The sequence below is a fragment of the Haliotis rufescens genome, unplaced genomic scaffold, assembly GCF_023055435.1.
Source record: "Haliotis rufescens isolate VD_foot unplaced genomic scaffold, xgHalRufe1.0.p SCAF_7, whole genome shotgun sequence".
Taxonomy (NCBI): Eukaryota; Metazoa; Mollusca; class Gastropoda; order Lepetellida; family Haliotidae; genus Haliotis; species Haliotis rufescens.
The window spans coordinates 38,302,659-38,327,079 of NW_025964361.1; the positions used below are offsets into that span (position 1 = coordinate 38,302,659).

Below are 24,421 nucleotides of genomic sequence, written 5' to 3' on the forward strand. Positions count from 1 at the left end.
CTACTTGTGGTATCACACACGTGGTCAGTCAGTGACCACCTGCTACTTGCGGTATCACACACATGGTCAGTCAGTGACCCCGTGCTACTTGTGGTATCACACACGCGGTCAGTCAGTGACCCCCTGCTACTTGTGGTATCACACACATGGTCAGTCAGTGACCCCGTGCTACTTGTGGTATCACACACATGGTCAGTCAGTGAACCCTTGCTACTTGTGGTATCACACACGTGGTCAGTCAGTGACCCCCTGCTACTTGTGGTATCACATACATGGTCAGTCAGTGACCCCGTGCTACTTGTGGTATCACACACATGGTCAGTCAGTGACCCCCTGCTACTTGTGGTATCACACACATGGTCAGTCAGTGACCCCGTGCTACTTGTGGTATCACACACATGGTCAGTCAGTGAACCCCTGCTACTTGTGGTATCACACACATGGTCAGTCAATTACCCCCGGCTACTTGTGGTCTCACACACATGCCTGTTTGTATCAGTACATATATATATGATTACTTGAAAATGCTCATGCAACACTCCCTGTTGTAACTTGTGGCACTATTAGAAAACCACGTAGATGTAATTTTGTAATGCAGTCAGCAGTGGTAGTAGTATACGTGGTGGTGATGGTGTGCTTGTGATGGGGAAAGCCATGTATCAGAGATGTAGGAACTTATCAGTATTCATATGCACACCAAAATCATCCATAAATATTTGGGTGGTATCAAAAATGATGGGCGGCGATAACACTCGCTCAATCACTCACTCACTCACTACAATTCTGTGTATGCAGACACGATTGAGTATGTATCGCAGCCATAAGAGGGGAAAGGGAGATTCTAGGTCCACTGATCATATGATATATATTGTGATAAATCAAACAGACACTCCTACAATCCACTTTGAGACATTCAATTATTGATCAAACGACACATTGTGTTTGAATGCTCTTCAAATGTGTCCACAGGGACGTGATGCACCACGTCGAGGTAAATCGCCCACAGCAAAAGTAACCTCAAGATGATGAAGGATACGTCTGGGATAGTATGTATGCACTGTAACACCTGCTTAACACGAACTTCATCAAGTCGATATATCGATTTAATGGGATATAATTCGATGGTTCCAATAGCTTCTATCAAACAATGTGGTAACATCAGCTCTCCGTTTGTTCGAACTACGAAAAACTCGATTTTCGAATTAACGAGATATAATACCGCTTGTCTCGTTCTACGAATAAACCGATAGGACTAACGAGGTTTTACTTTAAACATGTACATGGCTTAATTCTTCACGAAGAGCTAGTACTATAGCCGTCTAGGACGTATCCTCGATTACCCAGGGTATCATATCTCTATTCTAAAACGGTAAATACCCTCGAACCATTCTTGACCTTATCCTCTCTTTGAGACCGGTTCGAATGACACTATAAAAATAACAGTCCAATCAAATCTCACTCATGGGCGAGATAAATCCTGTACACATTCAGTGCTTGGCCGGGACATCGAACATCTGTAATGCGTCAAGAAAAGTTCTTTCGATGTCCCGGTACCTGCTTTGCTTGAGTGAATCTGATGATTCGATGTACCGGTACTGCTCTGCTTGAGTGAATCTGACGATTCGATGTCCCGGTACTGCTCTACTTGAGTGAATCTGATAATTCGATGTACCAGTACCTGCTCTTCTTGAGTGAATCTGTCATTTCGATGTCCGGGTACCCACTCTACTTGAGTGAATCTGATAATTCGATGTCCCGGTTCTGCTCTGCTTGAGTGAATCTGATAATTCGATGTCCCGGTACTGCTTTGCTTGAGTGAATCTGATGATTCGATGTCCTGGTACCCACTCTGCTTGACTGAATCTGATAATTCGATTTCCCGGTACCTGTTCTGCTTGAGTGAATCTGATGATTCGATATATCGGTACGGGGATATAGTAAAAACAAGAAGACTGTTTTGGGGGAAATTCGATGTGCCGGTCCCACTCTGCTTGACTGAATCTGATAATTCAATTTCCCGGTACCTGTTCTGCTTGAGTGAATCTGATGATTCGATATATCGGTACGGGGATATCGTAAAAACAAGAAGACTGTTTTGGGGGAAATTCGATGTGCCGGTCCCACACTTAGTGTATAGAGAGATTGAGATACGCCGCTTCCGAAACTAAGCAATGTTAGTGAATGGATCCAGGGTACTTGCCGTAATATTGAGACATAACACACTGGAGAATCTAGGATGCCTGGGACATATTTCTTCCCATTCATCCCATATTTGCCTCCCTACATCAAACCCATTACCCAAATATTCCTTTCACGCTCTCAATACGCTTCAGCTCTCCGTTGTGTCGTACAACCATGGTCTGAAACCATTTCATGAAAAAGTTACTGAAAATATATTACTATTGTATGAAAAAGACACTTTCTGCTTTCTGTGGGATTACTGAAGCAAACGGTTCCATCTCATATCCCCCACTTACAAGGACTGGTATTTTATTGCCCCTCGCATTAAAATTTGACCGTATTTATCGATAAACCTGTCCCGCGTGAAGATCCGCAGACAAGAAGATACAGTTGAACACGCAATATTCTTAGGTGTGGTATAACGCGCGGTATGACTGGCAGTTCTTTTGCGTTTGCTGCTCTTGCGTGAATATTGACACCTATATTTAGTTGTATGGTATATGGAATTATTCATGTAACTTTCTGAAACGCGTAAGGATTCCATGCCATCTTTATGCCATGACATATGCTTGCGAAATCATTTATACGTGAAACCATGCGGCTCAGCCAAGTAGGTGGTATACATCAGGCTTTAGCAGGAGTTCCTTTGATGTCAACAATTTTAAGCAGCTGTAATATGTGCTGTCACGAATATGATACACCGCATAGCTGATATCAACGGCTTTTTTGCGTACAAATATGCTGCAACAGTATCTAATGAGGCTATACAAAAAGTGCATGGATGTAAAAGATTGGATAATTGAAAATAAATTATCTGATTAATATCTTTTTTAAAGGTGTCAGTGTCAAAGATAAATGATTTTTAATAATATATTTACATTTGTCACGAGATGTATAATGATGTCAAACCATCTGTTCAATACAAAAGCGAACACAGTGATTATTGTTTATGCTATGGCGCAGGTTTAAGACAGGGTGAAATGTTATCTCCAATTATTTTCATTTATATTAAGGATATAGAAGTTAAATTACAAGAATATATAACTTCAGGTATTGATATAAATGATCGTTTATTATAAATAAAGCAGCAATGGATTACGTGTACATTTGAATAGTTTGTTAGAATATTGTAATACCTGGGAACTTAAACTTTATATTAACAGGACCAAAATAATTAAATTTAAAAAATCCACAGACATCTGTTGTTCATTACGAAGCAGTACCATCAAAATGTTTAAGTAGACTTGGCTACTTGGATGTATTATGGACACAAAATGGTAATTTCCGTGCGGCTATAAACATATTAGCAGAAAGGGGATACATGTAATGTTTTGATATATATATGTGTTGTCCTAGTATTGCATTAGGGTTGTGGGATATGGGGAATAGTGACCTTCATTGTTCATAGATAGTTCACCGACGATTTTGTAAAAATAGTTTGGGAGTTAAAGTAATGTTTTGGTATATGGAGTCAGGTAGATTCCCACATATTCAGCGTCTGTTATAAATGGTTAAATGTTGGTTTAAAGCTATCAGAACTGACAATTGTACATTGAAAGATATGTATTCTACACTAGATGTATCCTGTAAGTGGTACAGTAAGATAAAATATATTGTAACATTAAATGGTTTGAAGTCTGGATGTCACCACTGGTTGTTAATCTAGTTTCTTTATTAAAACAACGTTTGCAGGATCAGTCTATTACATTATGGTATCATAAACTTAGAGATACGTCTACTTTTATGTTATATAAGCCATTTAAAGGAGTATTTGGCTACGGAAATTATATTAGTAATATTTTAAATCATAAACATTGTGTTGCTCTAACTAGGTTAATACTGTCATCTCATGCGTTATGTATTGAGACCGTTAGACATGGTAACAATCTGATTCCTCGGGCGGAAAGGCCTTGTACAAATGGTAGGGATAATAAATTAGAAGATGAGTATCATTTTGACCACCTCAGATCACGTCATATTTAGAAATAATATCATCATCAGTCGGTATTGAAGATTGTTTGGTTGAAACAGTTCGATCAGCAGAAAATGTGACGGTCCAGAAATATACACATATTGAAATACAATGAATGAGGCCAAGGTGGGTTTGTGCCAAATAAAATGTTTCTGTTTGTCGGTCTAAAATATATTGTGTTCCCTTTCACGAAATTATCATTTTTACCAAGAACAACTAACTGAGAGTAGCAGAATGCTAATATAAGCGACAAAACCCTTTTCGTATTGATAAGAATTCTCTATACGCATATGCACCCGTGAAGATACGGGTTAGAATTCCAGACTGGATAGGGTGGTCAGGCACGCTGACTTGGTTGATGCATGTCATCGTATCCTAACTCCGTAGATTCATGCCCACGATCTCAATCGGTGGATTGTCTGGTCCAGACTCGATTATTTACAGACCGCTGTCATATAGCTGGAATATTGCTGAGTGTGGCGTAAAACAACAAACAACAAACGTCCTATGTTTTCGTGAAGACGTTACCACCATCGAGTACATACATTACCAGAGCAGGCCTACATACAGCAAGGCCATCATTCTTCCATATCATATGAAGGAAGCCCTCATTGATATCACACATCGCTATCTGTGAAGAGATTTTAGCCACAGAGAAAAAATACATGCTTTTGAAAGCATGGGCCTGTTGTTGCACTGATTTAGTCGACGGGAAAGTTTAGCAAAGACGTAATGATACATCTTAATGGCAATGTCAGCAATCAATACAACATTCAATACCTCCGTTATGCATCGTGCTCGGGCATATTGAATAGCCGTCTTGTCATGTCTGTTTAGACCTCAGTTTAGGCAAGGAAATATTCGTTCTGCAAGTGCATCTCAGCCTGGTCCTTGTGTGGTTTGTATTAGCGATTTGATTTGCCTTTCAATATACTGCAAGCGTTCTTACTTCTCATGTTGTACGACATACATTTTTCTTTCTATTTTCTGTTTGATATCCAGTTCTCTTTAATATGTAATCTCTTTTGCGATTAAAATTTCGTTACAAGAGTAATAATTATTTTGTAAATGATAATATTGAAATATTGATTCACTTTGCAAACATGATGTATGGGAAAATATTTAATGCAACTCACAGTGACATGGATTCTTCGTCTTGTCCAGTGTGGTTTCACCTTTGGTCACAAACTGTATGTTTATGGACGTATTATAAAGTTCATATTTATGATATACGCGTGTACAGTGGAAGGTCGATTTATATAATATATAAACACTCAAAATGTGTTATAAATTACTCCTTGCAGATTATATTCACAGTAACTAAGTTTAAGCATAAATGCTCTTGTGATTCAGAATCAACACTCGGGGTTTTAATGAATTACAGACATTTTTATAAATGCAGATATAAAAGTTTAACATGTCTACAGCATGATATTTCAGTGTAAATGAATACAGTTTTGGTTGCACGGAAATAAACTTTAATGCGAACGTTTCCATATTCACATATATACTCACGTCATTGTTGCATGGCGGACACCCTGACCTTCCCCTTCATTCACAAGGGGTGATAACGGTGAGGCATAACTATATATCTCACATATAACTATATATCTCACATAACTATATATCTCACCCGTTTCGTGAACACATGGTGGCATGGTGCCATAATACATTTATAGTGATTCGTAAGTGTAGTTCTTGAACATGCGGTTTTTAGTTTGTTTGATTCTTTTCTTTTCATTAGGCATTAATATGCATTGTGTTGACATTAAAAGGGAATTACAGTATTTCAAAGTACATGTATCTTTAATTCACAATGACTACACAATTCTAATTAATCAAAATCTGCCATATACATGTGAGTGATTGAGTTGTGTTTTACGCCGCTTTGAACTGTAGTTCATTAATATCACGGCATGTCAGCTTGGTGTGGGAGGAAAGTCCAAAATGATGTAAGTTTGAGACATTTTGATAAAATTCCACGAGCACGGGTAATCTAGAATAATAATCAGGGCCAATCTGGGCTCCTAGCCCACGATCATAGATGTCTGGGGAACATTAAGACCGGAACTGTGCTCGTTGAAATACGGCACCATAGGCGACTTGGCCATCCATGACCTTGCAGCCGAAGTACACATGATGAAGTGACATGCAAGGTTTTAACATTAATCAATGCACATACCTACATATAGAGTACGAGTTTGGCGTAAAACATTCAGTCTTAATGAACGCGATATTTGTGAAACACAAGTTTAAAATTACATCTGTGGCAAACATGATATGAACGAAATAATGCGATTACCCTTGAAACAGTTCCAACGCATGCTGATGCATCTTTCACAATGTCAAAGTTTTACGTCAGTTTAATGGGCCCATGTAGAATACAGTCTTACAACTGGGGATCAGCCTTATGAATTATACACATACATTATATATTTATCTGTACTGACGTTTGATGATGGTTTGTCCTAGAGGTTTCCTGACTTGAAGAACAATGCGATGATAGCGCTAACGTCACAGCGACCTCAAAGTGTTTAAGCAGCATAAACCATTAACCAGTCTTGAGGAGAACCTTTAACATTTTGGTTTTTTTAACATGTCTTCTGCAGGTTGTGATCATGCTGAATGTCTGTGTAGATAACCAAGATACACTTTGTAATTGCTTATTCATCCAATAGCCTGCCCGTCGTGACGTTCAGATATACTTAACTGTCTTTACAAGAGCACACGACACTGGGGGGTAATATAACTCAAGATAATATTTCATTTTTCTTCGATTGTTTACAGGTCGTCCCATGGTAGGCGTCAGACAACAAACACAGACCTAATGCAAATAGTGTGAGTGGCGGGTTGTGCCGGTGGAGCAGGACATGCGAACACCTGGTGTCATCACTGATATTCAGTAATGCATTCTTATAATTTTCACCACTATTTTGTCTTGTATGCCAAAAATGAACCTGTTTCGGCAGATATTTGAGGCTGATTATTCATATATTTATATTTATATAAAATATAAAGGGTATTGCCCCATTCTGGTCGTTTTCCATGGGTGAGTGAGTAATGTGCAGATTAACGCCACTTTCAAGCTATTGAGTAAAGCGACCGCCTCCGTGGTCTAGTGGTAGAGCGTCCGCTCGAGTAAACGGAATGTCCGGATTTCGATCCCCGGCCGCGTCATACCAAAAGACGTTAAAAGATGGTACTTGTTGTTACCCTGTCTGGCGCTCGGCATTGCGGCGCCTTAGATCACTGGGTCGCCCGTGCCCACTTTAATAACGTGTTTTTTAACTTCATGATATCAGCTGATACTTGTCTATACTGGGTGAGGTGTTGTGTTTGCTAACAACTTCAGCAACGTCATTGCGTGTCGGTTCAATGTGTCAGGAAGCCCAAAACGAGGCATTTTTTTAACGATAACCACCACGTGACACCATGAAATCGAGTATGGTGCTGACATCGGAGCCTGACGCACCTCACTTAATTATTAAACCTTATATAATAATATGAATGGCTTGAACAAGATGGCGTTAAAACATGGTAAAAATCTATATTTAATATCGTTGCTTGGATCATCCACAAAAACAGTATGATTTTATTTTCAGCTGCTTGCAGTGTGTTAGCGTTACAGAATTTTAAACTAGATAAAGAAATCGGTAATAGAAGCTTTAGCAGTAGAAATGATAACAATCGTTGACAATAATGTGAAAGGTGCCAGATACTCTTGTCGCCAGGAACGCCATTTGCCTATGTGGTATGCTCATGGAATGATCTGATAACGTTCTCCTGTGAGATTCTTCTGGACAAATCCGTTGATGCCACACTAAACCAAAACCAGATTCGCAGACCACAGAGCGCAGGGAAAAATGAAATTTGTGCATTTTTAACCAATGTATATGTTATGTTTGAGCTTACTATTCAAAACTCTGATAATGGCGTTATATCATTCTCATTTCCGTTGCCTTGACGTAAAGCTGCTCCAATCTACGTGATAAATATAAATATGAAACTCTAATTTATCTAATTCGGACCAATGGCTATTTGGGTGATTACCCTGGGTAGCTTCCCTTAACTGTGCCAGGATCCTTTTTCCGTGGGTTTGAATCTTAGTTTCGCCCAGATTATGATCCTTAGTCATGCCCATATACCTGGTGTGGTCTCACCAGTGTTGTAAACGTCCCTCGTCTCTTGTGGTCTTACTCTGAACACATGGATTAAGTATTGGAAGGACGTGTGGCCGAGGAATCTCATCCGTGTAAGGTTGTGCTTTTAACGTCCCCAGAACTTGCACCAATTTGCTACCAGCATAGGAGATGGCTGCCCTCTTTCTAACACTACCACCACCAAATCTGTCCGCTTTCTGTATGCAGTTTCGTGCATAACGTACCCCGCGGCGCATCTAAACACGACGTGTACCATCCGCAAGGCGAAGGACGAAACGTGACTCGTCACTAAACCAAACTTGTCTCCATCGTAGCTGTGGCCATCACCCAACAAGTGATGTTGCACGTGCATGTCATGTTGGTGTGTTTCGGCGCCAGGCTCTCACGTGGTTGTGTTTTTGCGATGTTTCCATCTTTTCACCAAATTTCTGCAGTGCCTCATTCTTTCCACACAAATCAATCCCAATCCATGCAGGAATGACCAATTTATTTTTGATATTTTGTATGGACGTCGGCAACACCCTGTCAGACATTTACGATTTTACTACTTCTTATTTTTGCAGAGTATATTTCTTGAATACTATTTTATTCGACTAGTGGCCACGAGTCAAAATCGTTTATATGAAACCGACCTCGATAAACACGATAAACATCAGTGCAATTGAGACACATAACAACTTTGGGAGTGAGTGAGTATGGTTTTACACCGCTTTCAGCAATATTCCAGCAATATCATGGCGGGGGACACCAGAAATGGGCTTCACACATTGTACCCATGTCGGGAATCGGTCCCGGGTCTTCGGCGTGACGAGCGAACGCTTTAACCACTAGGCTACCCGACCGCCCCTAAATAAGTGGAGTAAGAATGAACACAGTTTTTATTGGCTAGCGCTCATGTATATGGGCTGTCGGGAATCGAACCCGGGTCTTTGGCGTGACGAGCGAACGATTTAACCACAAAGCTACCCGGCCGCCCCAACAACTATGGACCGATAAGCAATACGCTATCATACGGCGTTCAACGCTTGCCTTAATAGCCATTTAGTGAATCAAAATCTCGGGAATCTAATCTGCTTTATATCCTTAATGTCGTGTTGTTAAATCACTTCACATAACTATAGTTTAAAAGACGATATCTTGATATTAGCCGTCTCAACAAGTCGTGTGCAATGTTGTTCAGCTTTGTCCAGTGCTGCCGCCACCGTGGTCTAGTGGTAGAGCGTCCGCCCGGAGAGCGGAAGGTCCGGGGTTCGATCCCCGGCCGCGTCATACCAAAAGACGTTAAAAGATGGTACTTGTTGTTACCCTGTCTGGCGCTCGACATTAAGGGGTTAAAACAAGGACTGGTCGGCTCGGAGTCAGTATACTGTGTCTGAGTGGGGTATTCATGTTAAACTGCGGCATGGTATCTGAGTGAGCTAGCACTATAAATCGGCATCAGTCCGGACTAGTACAAGCAGACACACACACACACGTGCATGCACGTCGCTATATAAGTGCAATAATCTTGGACGCGACGTTAAACCCAATTTCACCTCACCTTTGTCCAGTGCACCCCAACGGGTGAGTTGAAATGGGGTTTAATTATGTAGCGACGTGCATGCACGTGTGTGTGTGTGTGTGTGTGTGTGTGTGTGTGTGTGTGTGTGTGTGTGTGTGTGTGTGTGTGTCTGCTTATACTGGACCGTTATAGGAGCGGTTCTATAGATATGATTTCTCAAGCCATATCACGGGAGAGGATAACAAAATGGGCTTCCCACACAATACCCATTTGAGTAATCGAACCTGGGTGTGACGAAAGAACGCGTTACCCACAAGACTACCCCACAGTCCCTTTGTTTAAGCTGGTGTCACCGGGGACACTACGGCCTCGTTTCCAGTCCGTGAACACCTGGTGTCCTCACTGTCAACCTGTGATTGGTTGATTCTCGTGGGATAAATTTAGATCACTGTCTTCCTTTTACGCGGACTGCGGCATCCTTAGCATTAACAGAAAATGATTAATTACGGCGTGTCATGATTATCGATAATTTGTTCACGAAAACAAAGTCCGCAGTAAATGTAGCAAAATAAAACAATGCAACAGCATGCCATACGCTTCCATAGCTTAGGAAACCGATCGATAATGGCATGATACAGATTTACAGTGCTTATAGCATTACATATAATTTGATTACATAACACTATCAAGGGACGTGTATAGGTCATCCCGATTTCTCGCGGTATGAGGGCATTACAATACGATATAAATACATATATATGTAAAAATCTACATATCATGAGAATATTGCTATTATTCCCGATCAAGGGTGCAGAGTTGCGTCCCTTACAAGTGCCGGAATACTATGATCATGGGTTCGAATCCCAGATTCGCACTGATTATGATTCTTGATGTGTCAGCTTGCCCGTATTCGGACGTTCCACAAAATTGGAAGATGTGAAAGACCTGCATCACTCCGAGGTTTTTTTCTTCTTCAAATACACAAATATGTATAATATGTATAAACAAATGTATATGCGTATGTATATGTATAAAATGTATAACATTATTAAAAACATATATTTAAATGTATAACAAATGCATTGTATGTATAAATGTATTAAAAATACATGTGTAGTGTATAAAATGTATTATACAAGGGGCGTTCAATAAGTTTTGCAACTTCAATATAAGACCAGGGCTGTTGGGTGAGTGATTTAACTGTAGAGCCCAGACTTGGCCCCCAGTGACTATTTCCTGTTCCGGCAAATGAAATCTGCCCTACGTGGAAGACGCTTCCAGGATGACGAGGACATAAAGGCTGCTGCAGAGGCGTGGTTAGAGGACCAATCTGCGGATTTCTATAAAAGTGGTATTAAAAGCTTAAAGGACAAATGGAATAGGTGTATTGAGGTGAATGTAGATTATATTGAAAAATAAAAGTGCAAAAGATATTCTGCGACTTGGTCTTATATTGAAGTTGCAAAACTTATTGAACGCCCCTCGTATGTATAAAATGTATAATCTGTATGATGGGAATAGAATGAAAATAAGTCAAAGGTTGACCCGCATTAATGACAGGCTTATATAACATATGTGTGTGTAGAAAAAGCACAGTAAAGTTCTAACTCTCAGGCACAATGTAGTAATAATTAAATAAGTGGAGTAAGAATGAACACAGTTTTTATTGGCTAGCGCTCATCAGGCCATAGGGTGTGTGTGTGTGTGTGTGTGTGTGTGTGTGTGTGTGCGTGCGTGCGTGCGTGCGTGCGTGCGTGCGTGCGTGCGTGTGTGTGTATGTGTGTGTGTGTGTGTGCGTGCGTGTGTGTGTGTGTATGTATATATATATATATACATACATACAGATTTGGATACACTTTCCTTATATCATTTTGCAACTCTGAGTTTCACGCAACCATGTTATTGCGTTGTTATTGGATGTTAGCATGAGAATCTCGAGCTTCTCTTCCAACAAGCTAAACAAAAGAAGCGAGCTCATTTCCACCTGTCGCCATGGTAAAACCCCCAAGCCGAGCAAAAAAGAAAGAGTCAAACTAAAAACCATGTTTCATTATGCCTGATGATCGTACGCAATAACATGGGTGCGTGAAACTCAGAGTTGCAATATATATATATATATATATATATATATATATATATATATATATATATATATATATATATATATATATATATATATATATTGCAACTCTGAGTTTATATATATATATATATTTGTAGATGATAGTGATCTGTGACATTTTCTGTCATAAATATTTAGTGATCTTTTTGGTAGTCACTGATAATGCTTGCTGAAAAAAGTCTCTCCTAACCCCTTTGGTATTGTCATGACTTCAAATGAGTCTCATATTACGATTGTTAATGTGTTATGTATCTGGAACGCTTGTCAGTTGTACATTGGTGTCCTACTGCTGGTGTATACAACATAGACCTACGTGTACAGGGTGATGGGGTATTAAATGACATGTGATGGATGATGAATTGAAATGAAAACAAACACGTTCATGAAAACTTCATGATAATAGTGCATGAATAATTGAGTTGATCGACAGAGTAAATAGTTCATTCACAACGACGATCTAGTGGCTGGCATTCAAAATGTCACATCTTTACAAGCGGCGAGATACACGATAATACCCTATTGATCCCATAGAATTCCAACCCATATAAAGAATTCCAACGTAATTTCTGGAATCATATCCAATCACAAAGAATCTGCTACAGTATGTATAAACCAACGCTTATCTTCGAATTGACAAACAAGGCACGTTAAACGCGTTTCACATACCCCCAAACCGTGATGAGGCATCGCTCTTTATGTTAGGAGCTGATGTAGGCTTTTTTGTCTGTATGTAATATACATGATAGTAGATGCGATGTTTGAAGTTTGTCTTTAATATCCTTTTTCTGGTGATCAAAACAAGCTTATATTATTTGAATGTTAATCCCAAGATACATCTATTCGAATAATAGCTTGTCGGTTGAGTGCTTGTGCATCGGGTATTACGTGGCTTGTCTGTAAGCTAATGGCTAAGCGGGGACTAGTGGACGTCAGGTGGTATTTTAAGAAAATATACTCGGAGTGAGTGGTTGAAATAATTTGTGTACATTACAGAATCCTTAACTTGGTTTACCACTTGTTGGGGTACAAATTGAAAGATTAATGTAATATTTTTATTTTTGCAGTTGAATTAAACGTCCCCGGGTGGTAAACTCACTGTGACGCTACTGGTTGTGAACAACGCCGTGACCATGATGCCGACACGGACGTTATGTAATTAGTGGGGATGTCCTGCTGGCCCTGTGTGTCATGGTGAAGCTATCGGGGAGAATTGCACTTGCAAGAAATATTCTCCAGTTGATTATGACTGTCATCCCTCATCGGATCGACCCCCCTCCTCCCTTACCCCCCATCAGAGACTCCCCCAACGCCACGCCACGCCACGCCACGCCACGCCACGCCACGCCACGCCACGCCACGCCACGCCACGCCACGCCACGCCACGCCATACCACACCACACCATACGATACAACACAACACAACACACCATGTCCGAACATACACACCACACGACATCAGACAACACAACACCACACCACACCACACCACACCACACCACACCACACCACACCACATCAAATCAGACAACACCACACCACGGCACATCACATCACATCACATCAGACACATGCACACCACACCACGCCACACCACATCAGACAACACAACACCACGGCACACCATACCACATCAGACAACACCACACCACGGCACATCACATCACATCAGACAACACCACACCAGGGCGAATCACATCACATCAGACACATGCACACCACACCACGCCACACCACATCAGACAACACCACACCACATCACATCAGACAACTGCACACCACATCACGCCACATCATATCAGACAACACCACACCACGGCACATCACATCACATCAGACACATGCACACCACACCACACCACGCCACACCACATCAGACAACACCACACCACACCACACCATACCACATCACATCAGACAACTGCACACCACACCACGCCACATCATATCAGACAACACCACTCCACACCACGCCACATCAGACGTAACACCACACCACATCAGACAACACACAATCCCGACCCCCACCCCACCCCCCAAAAAACCCACCCCCCACCGACACAACGACAGTACGCATGTACCCAGCTACACCAGTGTGGTGGATGCCCGATGTTAGTGCAACTATAGTATTGACGTTTATAGTTTCAATACATTCATCAGCTCGATTCCAACTTGCTGTGTCATTTGCTCAAAGCCCGACCTTTCAACACCCAGCGTGTTACCCCTGAAAAGAACGAGAACACCCGGTGTCGCCAGTGATATGTCACAGCTATTTTGAATAATTTCGATCTTATTTTGGTGACTGAGCTACAGGGAAGAATACCATATGTTTCTGTCGACTCGAAATCTTTACTTCTACACCAGGGTTAGAATACCCTCCCCCACCCGTATATCACCCCATGCAATAAACGTTAACATGTGAAGGTCCAGCACAAGTAGATTTGTCCGTTTCTGTATCGCTCGCGATGAAGCACAATGTTGTATGGTCCAGCGCCAGTATGCAATATACATGCAATAGATGTGCTGTTTGATCATAGAAAGATTACATAATTTTAGCATTAATTCCTAAATACCTCCAGAATTATACAATATGGTAAGGTACGGGGGCACTTATTCCCAAAGCGTTGATTTTGTGATTAATTAACTGCCAAATATATTGTGATGCTCTATAAGTCATTCGTCATCGTTACATTACAAACGAGAGTAATATTCCACACAAATACTTGAAATATGTTTAAACATTAAAAGAAACGTAACTGATATCCCACCTATATGCGTCCGATATCATTAACGGATAGAAAATCAATCTCCATCTATACATAAAGAATTTAGTGTTTCTCTATCTTATTTTCGCTGAACGTTTCCAACCAAAGATAACAAAATACACAAAATAATTTATATGGTTGGCGGTTTACCGAAACACATAGGACCTAGAGTAGTCGCCATCGCTTGCTGTGATGTCTATGCGATTCGAGTGTGGACGGCTCGGTGACAGTGGTGGTCACCAACTGTGGCGTATCCACACACCTTTTCTTCCACATTAAGAGCGTCTTGTGTTCTGTTAGATGTCCTTATATACTAAGGATTATTTGTGCCCCCGTGACGCGATGTGGCACTTAGCATTATACCATCCACCCATTTCCTTTATAACTCATAAATAGTCTAAGCACAAGCGTGTTATCGACATACCGTTATGTAACCTACAGGTGAAAAGTAGACATTGCTTATCCTTTGGTCAAAACGTCTAAATTTTATGCAGTCGTAATCTTCCATCACCTTGTTCTTACTATTACTGCTCTAACTGTTCATATATACACAATAAAAGTGTAATCATCCCAGTTTAATATCGCCGCCACCACTTTGTCAAATCGTTTACCTAGCGCTACGTCTGAATGCACTTAACTGAGACAACATACCACTGTAGTAGACATGCACAATAAACAACGTACCTGGAGCCTGCAGGATGACGATAAACACACCAAGCCCCGCAATAAACATTCCAGAACACTCCATAACTCGAAGCAACACGAAGCACAGAAAGTTTCCAAATCACTGATTGGGGGTACTCCCAATCAGGTCCTCACGACTCCGGTATCCTCTGCCTATCCTTCTTGCCTCCGCCGAGACCAAAGATGTATCTCCTGAGCAGGATCGTCAAGGAGCTTCCTTTAATTGCCTTAGTTCTTCCAAATTCGCCACCAGTATCAATGAAGCTCTTTAAAAATTAACATCTCGTGGCTAGCGGCTGTTAAGATGACATGATGATAGGTGTTGGTCAAAGAATTGGATAAGATACCTAGCTTTCGCTGCTAATCTGGCCCTTGAATATTCAAGTCTTGCGGACTCGTTGACTTTATTTACGAAAGCTAATTAGACACATTGCAAAGTTGCCTTCAGACCTTATAATTATGTTCTTTGACATTAAGATAATTAAAATGATCCTCACGGGAAATTTCACAGATAGAATGACATAATATCATCCGTATGAAAAGATGTTGAGACACTGTTCCAAGTATCCAAAACAAGATGCTCTAAGTAAAGTTTCCTTAGTCCCGAATTTGTGACAATCCGTTCAGAAACACCACTGTCTTGGGAGAAACAAAGGTGCTCAAATGTGTCAATTAAGACCGACGTGTCACTCATTCACAACCGCTGATGTCCGAACCCTCCTACCGGTGATGCTAGGAGTCTGCCCCTATACTGAGTGTACCCCGAGACTCACGAGATGAGCGCGAGCGGAGTACTTGGTGATCGCTCTATTGCTGGTTGGCTGATTGGGACGCAGACCGATGGCGGGCGGGCGGGCAGGCTCTTCCCTCGACTGTCGAGAGAGGACTAACTGTAAGACAACTCGCAGAGAGGGAAGTATCGACCGTATTAACATACAGTTAGCAATCACTTGTAAAACAAATATCAGTAAAGACAAACACCCGCTACACCGCAACATAACGAAGTGATATAAGAGTCGTAATTATTGATGAAGAAATGGACTCAGCGGGATGGTGTACAGGCAGACATTGTTTATGATTTGAATTGAACATCAGCTGATGAAGGGGGATGGGACCGGAGAGCGCAGGGGGAGAGTGCGGATGCCACTGGAAGAGGTTATAGGGTGTGTTTCAGTTGATTTCACCACGCGGAGATGTTCTGTTGTGTTGGTGTAAACAAGCGATCTGTATGTGATACACAGTATATGTGCGGTACTTCGAACGCAAGACTTAGCTGTCGGAAATACGAGTAAGTGAGTTTGGTTTAAGGCCGCTTTGAACAGTTTTTCAGTTATATCACGTCCTTTCAGTTTCATGTGGGGGGAAAGCTCGAAGTGATGCATGACTTGAAAAAGTAAGATGGATGTAAAGGTTTTGTATATCGAGGGAGCTTGGAATCTTTTCATTTTTTTACTAAACTTTATCTCTGTTGTACTGGCTGAAGGGAATATGTTTCCGAGGATGTGTCCCGAGTGTCCTTTAATATCAAGCATATCATAAAAAATAGATCACTTACTGAAATCCAAGCCTTTGTGAGGCGTTTTAGTACTTTTAGCGACAATTGATTTTTATCCTCCAATATTATTTTTAATTATTAAGCATATTTTTCATGGGAAATGAACATGTTATGGTTTTTTTAATCACGACGACAATTTTCGCACTTGTTTTATCATTAAACCAGCGTTATCACTATAAGGGATACAAACAGGACTTACCCACATCATATCCATGTTGAGAGTTGACCACCGGTCTTCAGCCCGAGGGAGCCAACGCCTTAACCACAGGGCTATTCCATCACCCCTGTTAGTTTATGAATGAGTGAGTGGTCTTGTGGACAGAACCCCTGCCCGGTGCGGAAAGTCGGTGGTTCGATCTTGGTTACGTCATACCAAAAGAGACAGCCTCCGTGGTCTTGTGGTAGAGCGTCCGCCCGGAGAGCGGAAGGTCCAGGGTTCGATCCCGGGCCGCGTCATACAAAAAGACGTTAAAAGATTGTACTTGTTGTTACCCTGTCTGGCGCTCGGCATTAAGGGGCTAAAACAAGGACTGGTCGGCTCGGAGTCAGTATACTGTGTCTGAGTGGGGTATTCATGTTAAACTGCGGCATGGTATCTGAGTGAGCTAGCACTATAAATCGGCATCAGTCCGGACTAGTACAAGCAGCCACACACACAAATACACGTACACGCACGTCGCTATATAAGTGCAATAATCTTGGACGCGACGTTAAACCCAATTTCACCTCACCTCATACCAAAAGACGTTAAAAGATGGTTCTTGTTGTACCCTGGCACTTGGCATTAAGGGTATAAAAGAAGGACTGGTTGGCTCGGAATCCGTATACCGTGTCTGAGTGGGTCGTCCATGTTAAACTGTGGCAGTAGGCGTGTACTATAAAACCAACATTAGTCCGGACTAGTACAAGCAGCCACACACGTGTGCATGTACGTCGTCATATAAGAGCACAAATCTTAAACGCGACGTTAAACACCATTTCACCCTATCTTAAATTATTTCAACATTGTGGACTTCTTAAGAGTGAGTGAGTTTTGTTTTACGCCGCTTTTAGCAATATTCCTCCTGATTCGGACACCAGAAATAGGCTTTACACATTGTACCCATGTGGGGAATCGAACCGGAAGCTTCGGCGTGACAAACGAACGCTTTAACCACTAGGCTACGCCATGGCCCCACGTAGCATTCAAAGAATATCGAATACACCTGTCTTCATTATTCCACATATCATAAATGTCACTTAAAGACATAAAGCTTGCAGATAGCAAAAGGGTTCGTTACAACCAATAATCTTTTTATCCGAAGTTGTTTGCATCATATGCAGTTATGCCGCGTTCACTCGAAGTCCTCTCAGCGGCCTAATGAAATGCTTGCATGCATGTTTCCACCAATGACGTCATCGAGGTTTGGTAACACCTCCTCAGCTGTCCAGAAAGCTAACGCTTTGTCAGGTAAGGTGAACAAAAATTAGGTTTAACGTCGCGTTCAAGATTATTAGACTGATATAGCGACGTAAGTGCACGTGTGTGTGTGTATGTGTGTGTGTGCGCGCGTGCGTGCGTGCGTGCTTGCGTTCGTGTGGCCGGCTGCTTGTACTGGTCCGGACTTATGCAGGTTTTATAGTGCTAGCCCCATGAGATACCATCCCGCTGGTTAAACATGTGTACCCGACAGACACAGCATACCTTACCTTACCGACCAGTCTGTTTTATCCAGGGCCATCTCTTAACGTTCTTTGTTTTGGCATGACGCGGCCGGAAATCGAACCCACGACCTTCCGCACTCCGGGCAGGCGCTCTATCCACTAGACCAAGTAGAAGGTAACGCTTTGTGATAATAATAATGGCCCCAAATAGTGTCTGACAAGTTTGTTATTAACATCATAATCGGCTTTTATCTTTGATTGTTGTAAACGATGGCTCCCTGCTTTTCCCAACATGCTGGCTTTCCATTTGTTTCAAAACCCATCGTGAATTTCTGTCACAATGAGTTAGGATATGCCACAAAAAACTGAAAAAGATTTCTTTGTATTTTATTTTAAGATCTACTTAGAAACCCAAGAGCCAGGAAGAGCTAACTCTTTGTGTGAATGGCAATCACAATAAATACTTCGACGCATCATCGACGGAATTTCGCTTCCGCTATTGTAGACGATTTGTGAAAAAACAGCTTTTCTCAGAGAACGTTGAACACTGAAATGTGGTGAAAACTTTAAATGGATGTTTGTCATCATACTGGGTTTTAATCCAGTTAAATGCATCAAAATTGAAAGTTGAGTTTTTGTTGAACAATTCAGATTGCAATAAAAAAAATAATCTTCCCAAAGGCACAAATCCTACGGTGATAGCAATGCTGTATAGCGTTACACCGGCCTTGTAACAGATCAGTTGTCGAATGAATTACGAGCATATCATCAGTCCTTAAGGACAGACAGACCGACCGACAGACACTTTATTCGGTAGCTTAGGCAAACAACCCATAATACATCAACTGTACGAATATAAAATAGCATACTATTGAGTTGAGCATATACCTGATAAAGTTAAAACATATGAACTAGAAATTATTTTTATAGATGTGAAATCTCTTAACTTTTTAACTTTACCAAAACAATTTAAACTTTAACAATAGATGTGGGCATTACAAAAACAGGAAAAGGTCAGTGGATAACGGTCTAATAGTAGGTTGGTACAAAACTGGTGGCACCTACATTCACTTACTGTTGTAATGCAATAATGGCGGATAATATCTAAATTGAGATACGTATCAGACTATTATTTGTGCACCAGGGTTGAGGAAGTTCTGTTGCAAGATTTGTTCAGCAAAGTTCATTCTTAATGACGGATATTTTCTTTACACGACAAACAAGAAACCTCTGCTATCATTTTTATGACCTTGGAACAAAATAGAAATATCGACAGTCTATTATGCCAAGCTGACACATCCATTAATCATACTTGTAAATATTACCCACCGTGTGGGCGGCAGCTTTCCAAGGTTCCCTATATAGTGTTCGTGTCCGTCTATATGGTACAATACAAAACATTGGGTAACTCTTTTTCAGATCAATTACAATTGTTCAATGACCTTTTTCCTGGCCCAGTTATTGAGTCAGCATATACAGTAAACTACGGTTATAACGAGTGGGTGAGTGAGTGAGTTGGTTTTAACGCCGCTTTTAACAATATTCCAGTTATATCACGGCATGGAAATCAACAATTGAACCAACTTGACGCCCATGCATGGAAATCAACAATTGAACTAACTTGGCGCCCATGCATGTAAATCAACAATTGAGCGCCCCCGCATGTAATTTTTGTCAAAATGAACGAAATCATAACGAAACGTTCCTGCTTGAATAATTAATATAAATTGACGCAAAAAATGTCGACATGGCTAAAATGATCACAATAAATTACGTAAATATGTCCCACGACGTCAAAACGTTTAGAGACGTTTCCGTAGTACATATACTCATGTACATAAAAAAACGTCAATACCAGAGGATAATCAGTCTCGAATATCCGAAACACAGATTCCATTGGAAAAAAACAGCAAGACGGTGGTGAAAACCGTATGATAATGGCCCACTGAAAAACCAGTAGTGACACCAGGTGTTCGCGCAAAGGTTAAACATGTCCACCCCCCGGGAAACACGTGAGACCACTTCACCTTCAAGGAACCATTTAAAAAACAAACATCTATAGCATTAACGTATATTGCATTCACTGTTCGTATGAATTTTAAAAAACCCCAATGTAAACGTTGTTTTTATTTTGTGTAGCGTAATTGTATACATGTATTTATGCTGTGATCTGCAGGGTATCGACACGGCGGTAACTAGATTAGGTAACTTCTCGTTCATCAAATAACAGAGAAAAAGCCCTTCTGCCGACACTCGCCCTATAGTATTACTTCGACCTGTGTTGCCGAGGTTAACTTATTTCTTCGTGGCGTATAAGAACGACGTGCTATTAAGACACCTAAAAGTTAATTTTATCATCAATTTTAAAAGTATATGTTTTCTTGAATCGTTTATCAATTTAATGGTTTAATTTTATTCGGCCTGGTAATTCTTTTACAAATGCCTGCGAAACAGAAGCCGAGAGAAGCCACATGGTTAATTAGTTTATATAGATGTGTTTAATGTCAGTTGTATAATTTATATTTTGTTTTCAAGGCAATCTAGAATAGGTTTAATCGTTGAACAAAGAGTGGACATTGTAGAGTATGAGGTTGGGTAATGTACTGAGTAAATCCCACATTGAGAGAGGGGGTCAGAGGTACAGAGGGGTGAGAGAGAAATTAAGGAGTTATTTAAGTGATAGAAACATGTGAGTGAAACAAACAGAGATAGGGAAAAGAAAAGGGGAAGAGACAGACACATTCCCGTGAAGATTCGAGTTACAATTGATTTCCTGCAATCCATGCTTGTCGTACACATGAAACGAGTGTTTGAGAGGGAATCGTGGAGTGGGGCAAAGACGTATATATCTCTATACGTCTTTGAGTGGGGTGATTGTATTAAAACGTAATTAATTCTTTAGCTTGTTAAAGGTACGTATATGAAACTAATGATGCCCGAATTTCGTCGTCAATGGTTCCCACTTGCTTCTTTGTTCAACAGTCTATCATGTTTCTCGGTGTCACGTGATGCTGGCGTAACCCAGTCGCCGAAGGCGCCGCAATACGCTGTCCAGAGTTGCGTCCCTTAGGCGTGCCATGATCACATGGTGGTGGGTTCGAATTCCAAATCCCCATTGATAATAATCTTGATTGCTAGGCACCATACCCGCACTTGTTTATGTTTTTTATGAAAGCGATTAAATGTATCGAAGACATGCATATCTTCGGGATTCGTGTCACTGGATTGTCTGATCCAGACAACTATTTGTATGGGTGGGTATGGCGTTAACAATAAGCTTATGTATTATGAACATTGTATGAGTGGCAGTGCTACCAGTAGAGTAGGACATCTGTACCCTTTTCGCGAACACCTGGTGTCATCACTGATTTTCAGCCACCCATTCATATAATTTTCATCACTATTCTCAATGGAATCTGTTTCGGCAGATAATCGAGACTGGTTATTCTCTGGCGTTGACGTTTTATATTTCCTCACACGACAAGCTTAATGACGGTGTTATAACTGAAATATTTTTGAATGCGGCTTGTAAAAAACCTTTACACCTATGCGACCCGTGAAGATCCGGTCCGGAATAGGTCTTCAGCAACCCGTGCTTGCCGTAACAGGTGACTATGCTTGTAGTAAGAGGCGACTAAAGGGATTGGCTGGTCAGGCTCGATGACTTGGTTGATGTATGTCAGCGTCTCACATTTGCGTAGATCGATGTTCATGATATCAATCACTAGATTGTGTAACCCACACTCGATTCAGACTGCCGTCATACAGCTGAACTATTGCTGAGTGCGGCATTAAACAACAAACAAACAGACAAACAAACTTCACACCTATTCACTTAGATTCGCACCCCAGTTACACCATATACCACAAGCAGGTCACTCAGAAGTCATTTACCCAGGTAGCTGTCATTTCTGCCTTTTTCTCACCTGGATGACCGATGGGCATCTGACGACATCAAACACTGATTAGATTTCGCTACACCTGTAAATGACTTATTAACCACCTGTTTTCTCCAGTTAATCAGCGTACCTCAGCGGCCAAGCCCCCGGCCAGGTGACTTACCACGGCGTTTAGGCACTGACCCCTCTGATTGTTTCATCTCGGCCAGGTGTTAACTTTGCAGGGGGTAAATGAATTCTATACAGGTGTGACAATGACTCGGTAGTTCCTGCATGCGAGCTACGCGAGCGATAACACATATTATACTTAAGTTAACGGCGCACATCCAGAATCGTTCTAAAATAGATGGTTTAAACGTATTTATTCCATATGAATATACAGGGCCGGATTGGCAACCAAGAGAAGCCTATCGTGTCACACGTAGAGTTTGTTCGTTACCGGCGCTGTACAGTTATATAAGCACTGACATCGCTTATCCATAATATTATCTTAAAACACGATGACACAATCATGCGGAGCAGAAAGATAAATGTTAAATATTAAACAACTGTTGTTATTTTCCCATGCCTTTGTAGACAGAGTAAGCGGATCCAATATATGCGGATCAGATGATTTAAACAAAGTTGAATTCAAAGATGTTACTAGAAGACCAACCTGTAGGTCCCGTGACCAAATCATGGAAACAAAGGTTTGAAAGTGTTTTTGAGTTTCCTGATGTATACTGAACAATTTTGACTTGGGCTGCCCGGTTGAAAACCCGGGCATTTTGGGGAAGGGTCAACAAAGGTCACACAGGGGTCAAAATTCAAAATTGTGTCGATATGCATATCAAATTACTTGTCCAGTCATAAGAAACCTAGAAATATATAGTTTGTTATACTTCCGACCTTAAATGGGGTAGCTATGGCCAAAAACGTTGAAAGGTCAACGCACTTTTGGCAGTCGGTGAAATTCACAAACACAGTAAACATTGTCCGATAGTCATGATTTTAGTGTCTAATAATATGTTTTCTGACATGACAAATTCAACCAAGCAACTTTTAAAAGTAAAAAGGGTTACTTTGGCCTTGAAAATCGAAAATGGTTGGCTGCATGAAGAATTGTAATGCTTCAGCAAAGTCACAGGATCCTTGGCCAATAACGCAGCATATTTCAGAATCCATTGTCCAGTAATGCTTTTCTAACCTTACTTTAGTGCACAGTTCATCATCCTACTCTGTGTCATACCGATCAGATGCAGAGTCGGAATCACTGTCACAATCACTTGAATCTAGAATCTGTGTCCGATTCTACAGAGCAGTTTGCTCTGGCATCACTCAGATGTAGAGGCAGTGCTAGCTGTGAATACCGTATTGGCAAGTAAGCATTTCTGGACAATGGATTCTGAAATATGCTGCGTTATTGGCCAAGGATCCTGTTTCCAATGACTTTGCTGAAGCATGGCAACCATTTTCGATTTTCAAGGTCAAGGTAACCTTTTTTACTTTTAAAAGTTGCTTGGTTGAATTTGTCATGTCAGAAAACATATTATTAGACACTAAAATCATGACTATCGGACAATGTTAACTGTGTTTGTGAATTTCACCGACTGCCAAAAGTGCGTTGACCTTTCAACGTTTTTGGCCATAGCTACCCCATTTAAGGTCGGAAGTATAACAAACTATATATTTCTAGGTTCCTTATGACTGGACAAGTAATTTGATATGCATATCGACACAATTTTGAATTTTGACCCCTGTTTGACCTTTGTTGACTCTTCCCCAAAATGCCCGGGATTTTCAACCGGGCAGCCCAAGTCAAAATTGTTCAGTATACATCAGGAAACTCAAAAACACTTTCAAACCTTTGTTTCCATGATTTGGTCACGGGACCTACAGGTTGGTCCTTGACTATGTGTATTTTGGAGGTGTACTGTCGACTTGCTATTGTGTTTGTCACCG

At 41.0% G+C, this 24,421-nt stretch overlaps 1 protein-coding gene across 1 annotated transcript in view; it reads right to left on the reverse strand.

Annotated features, from left to right (window-relative positions):
• Positions 1 to 16,247, reverse strand: part of LOC124144162 — a 128,563-nt gene extending 112,316 nt beyond the window's left edge. The window contains exon 1 of the mRNA XM_046513423.2: positions 15,383 to 16,247. Coding sequence (XP_046369379.1) covers positions 15,383 to 15,446 — 64 coding nt within the window. The 5' untranslated portion in view covers positions 15,447 to 16,247. The remainder of the gene's footprint in view (positions 1 to 15,382) is intronic.
• Between the last annotated feature and the right edge of the window lie 8,174 nt (positions 16,248 to 24,421).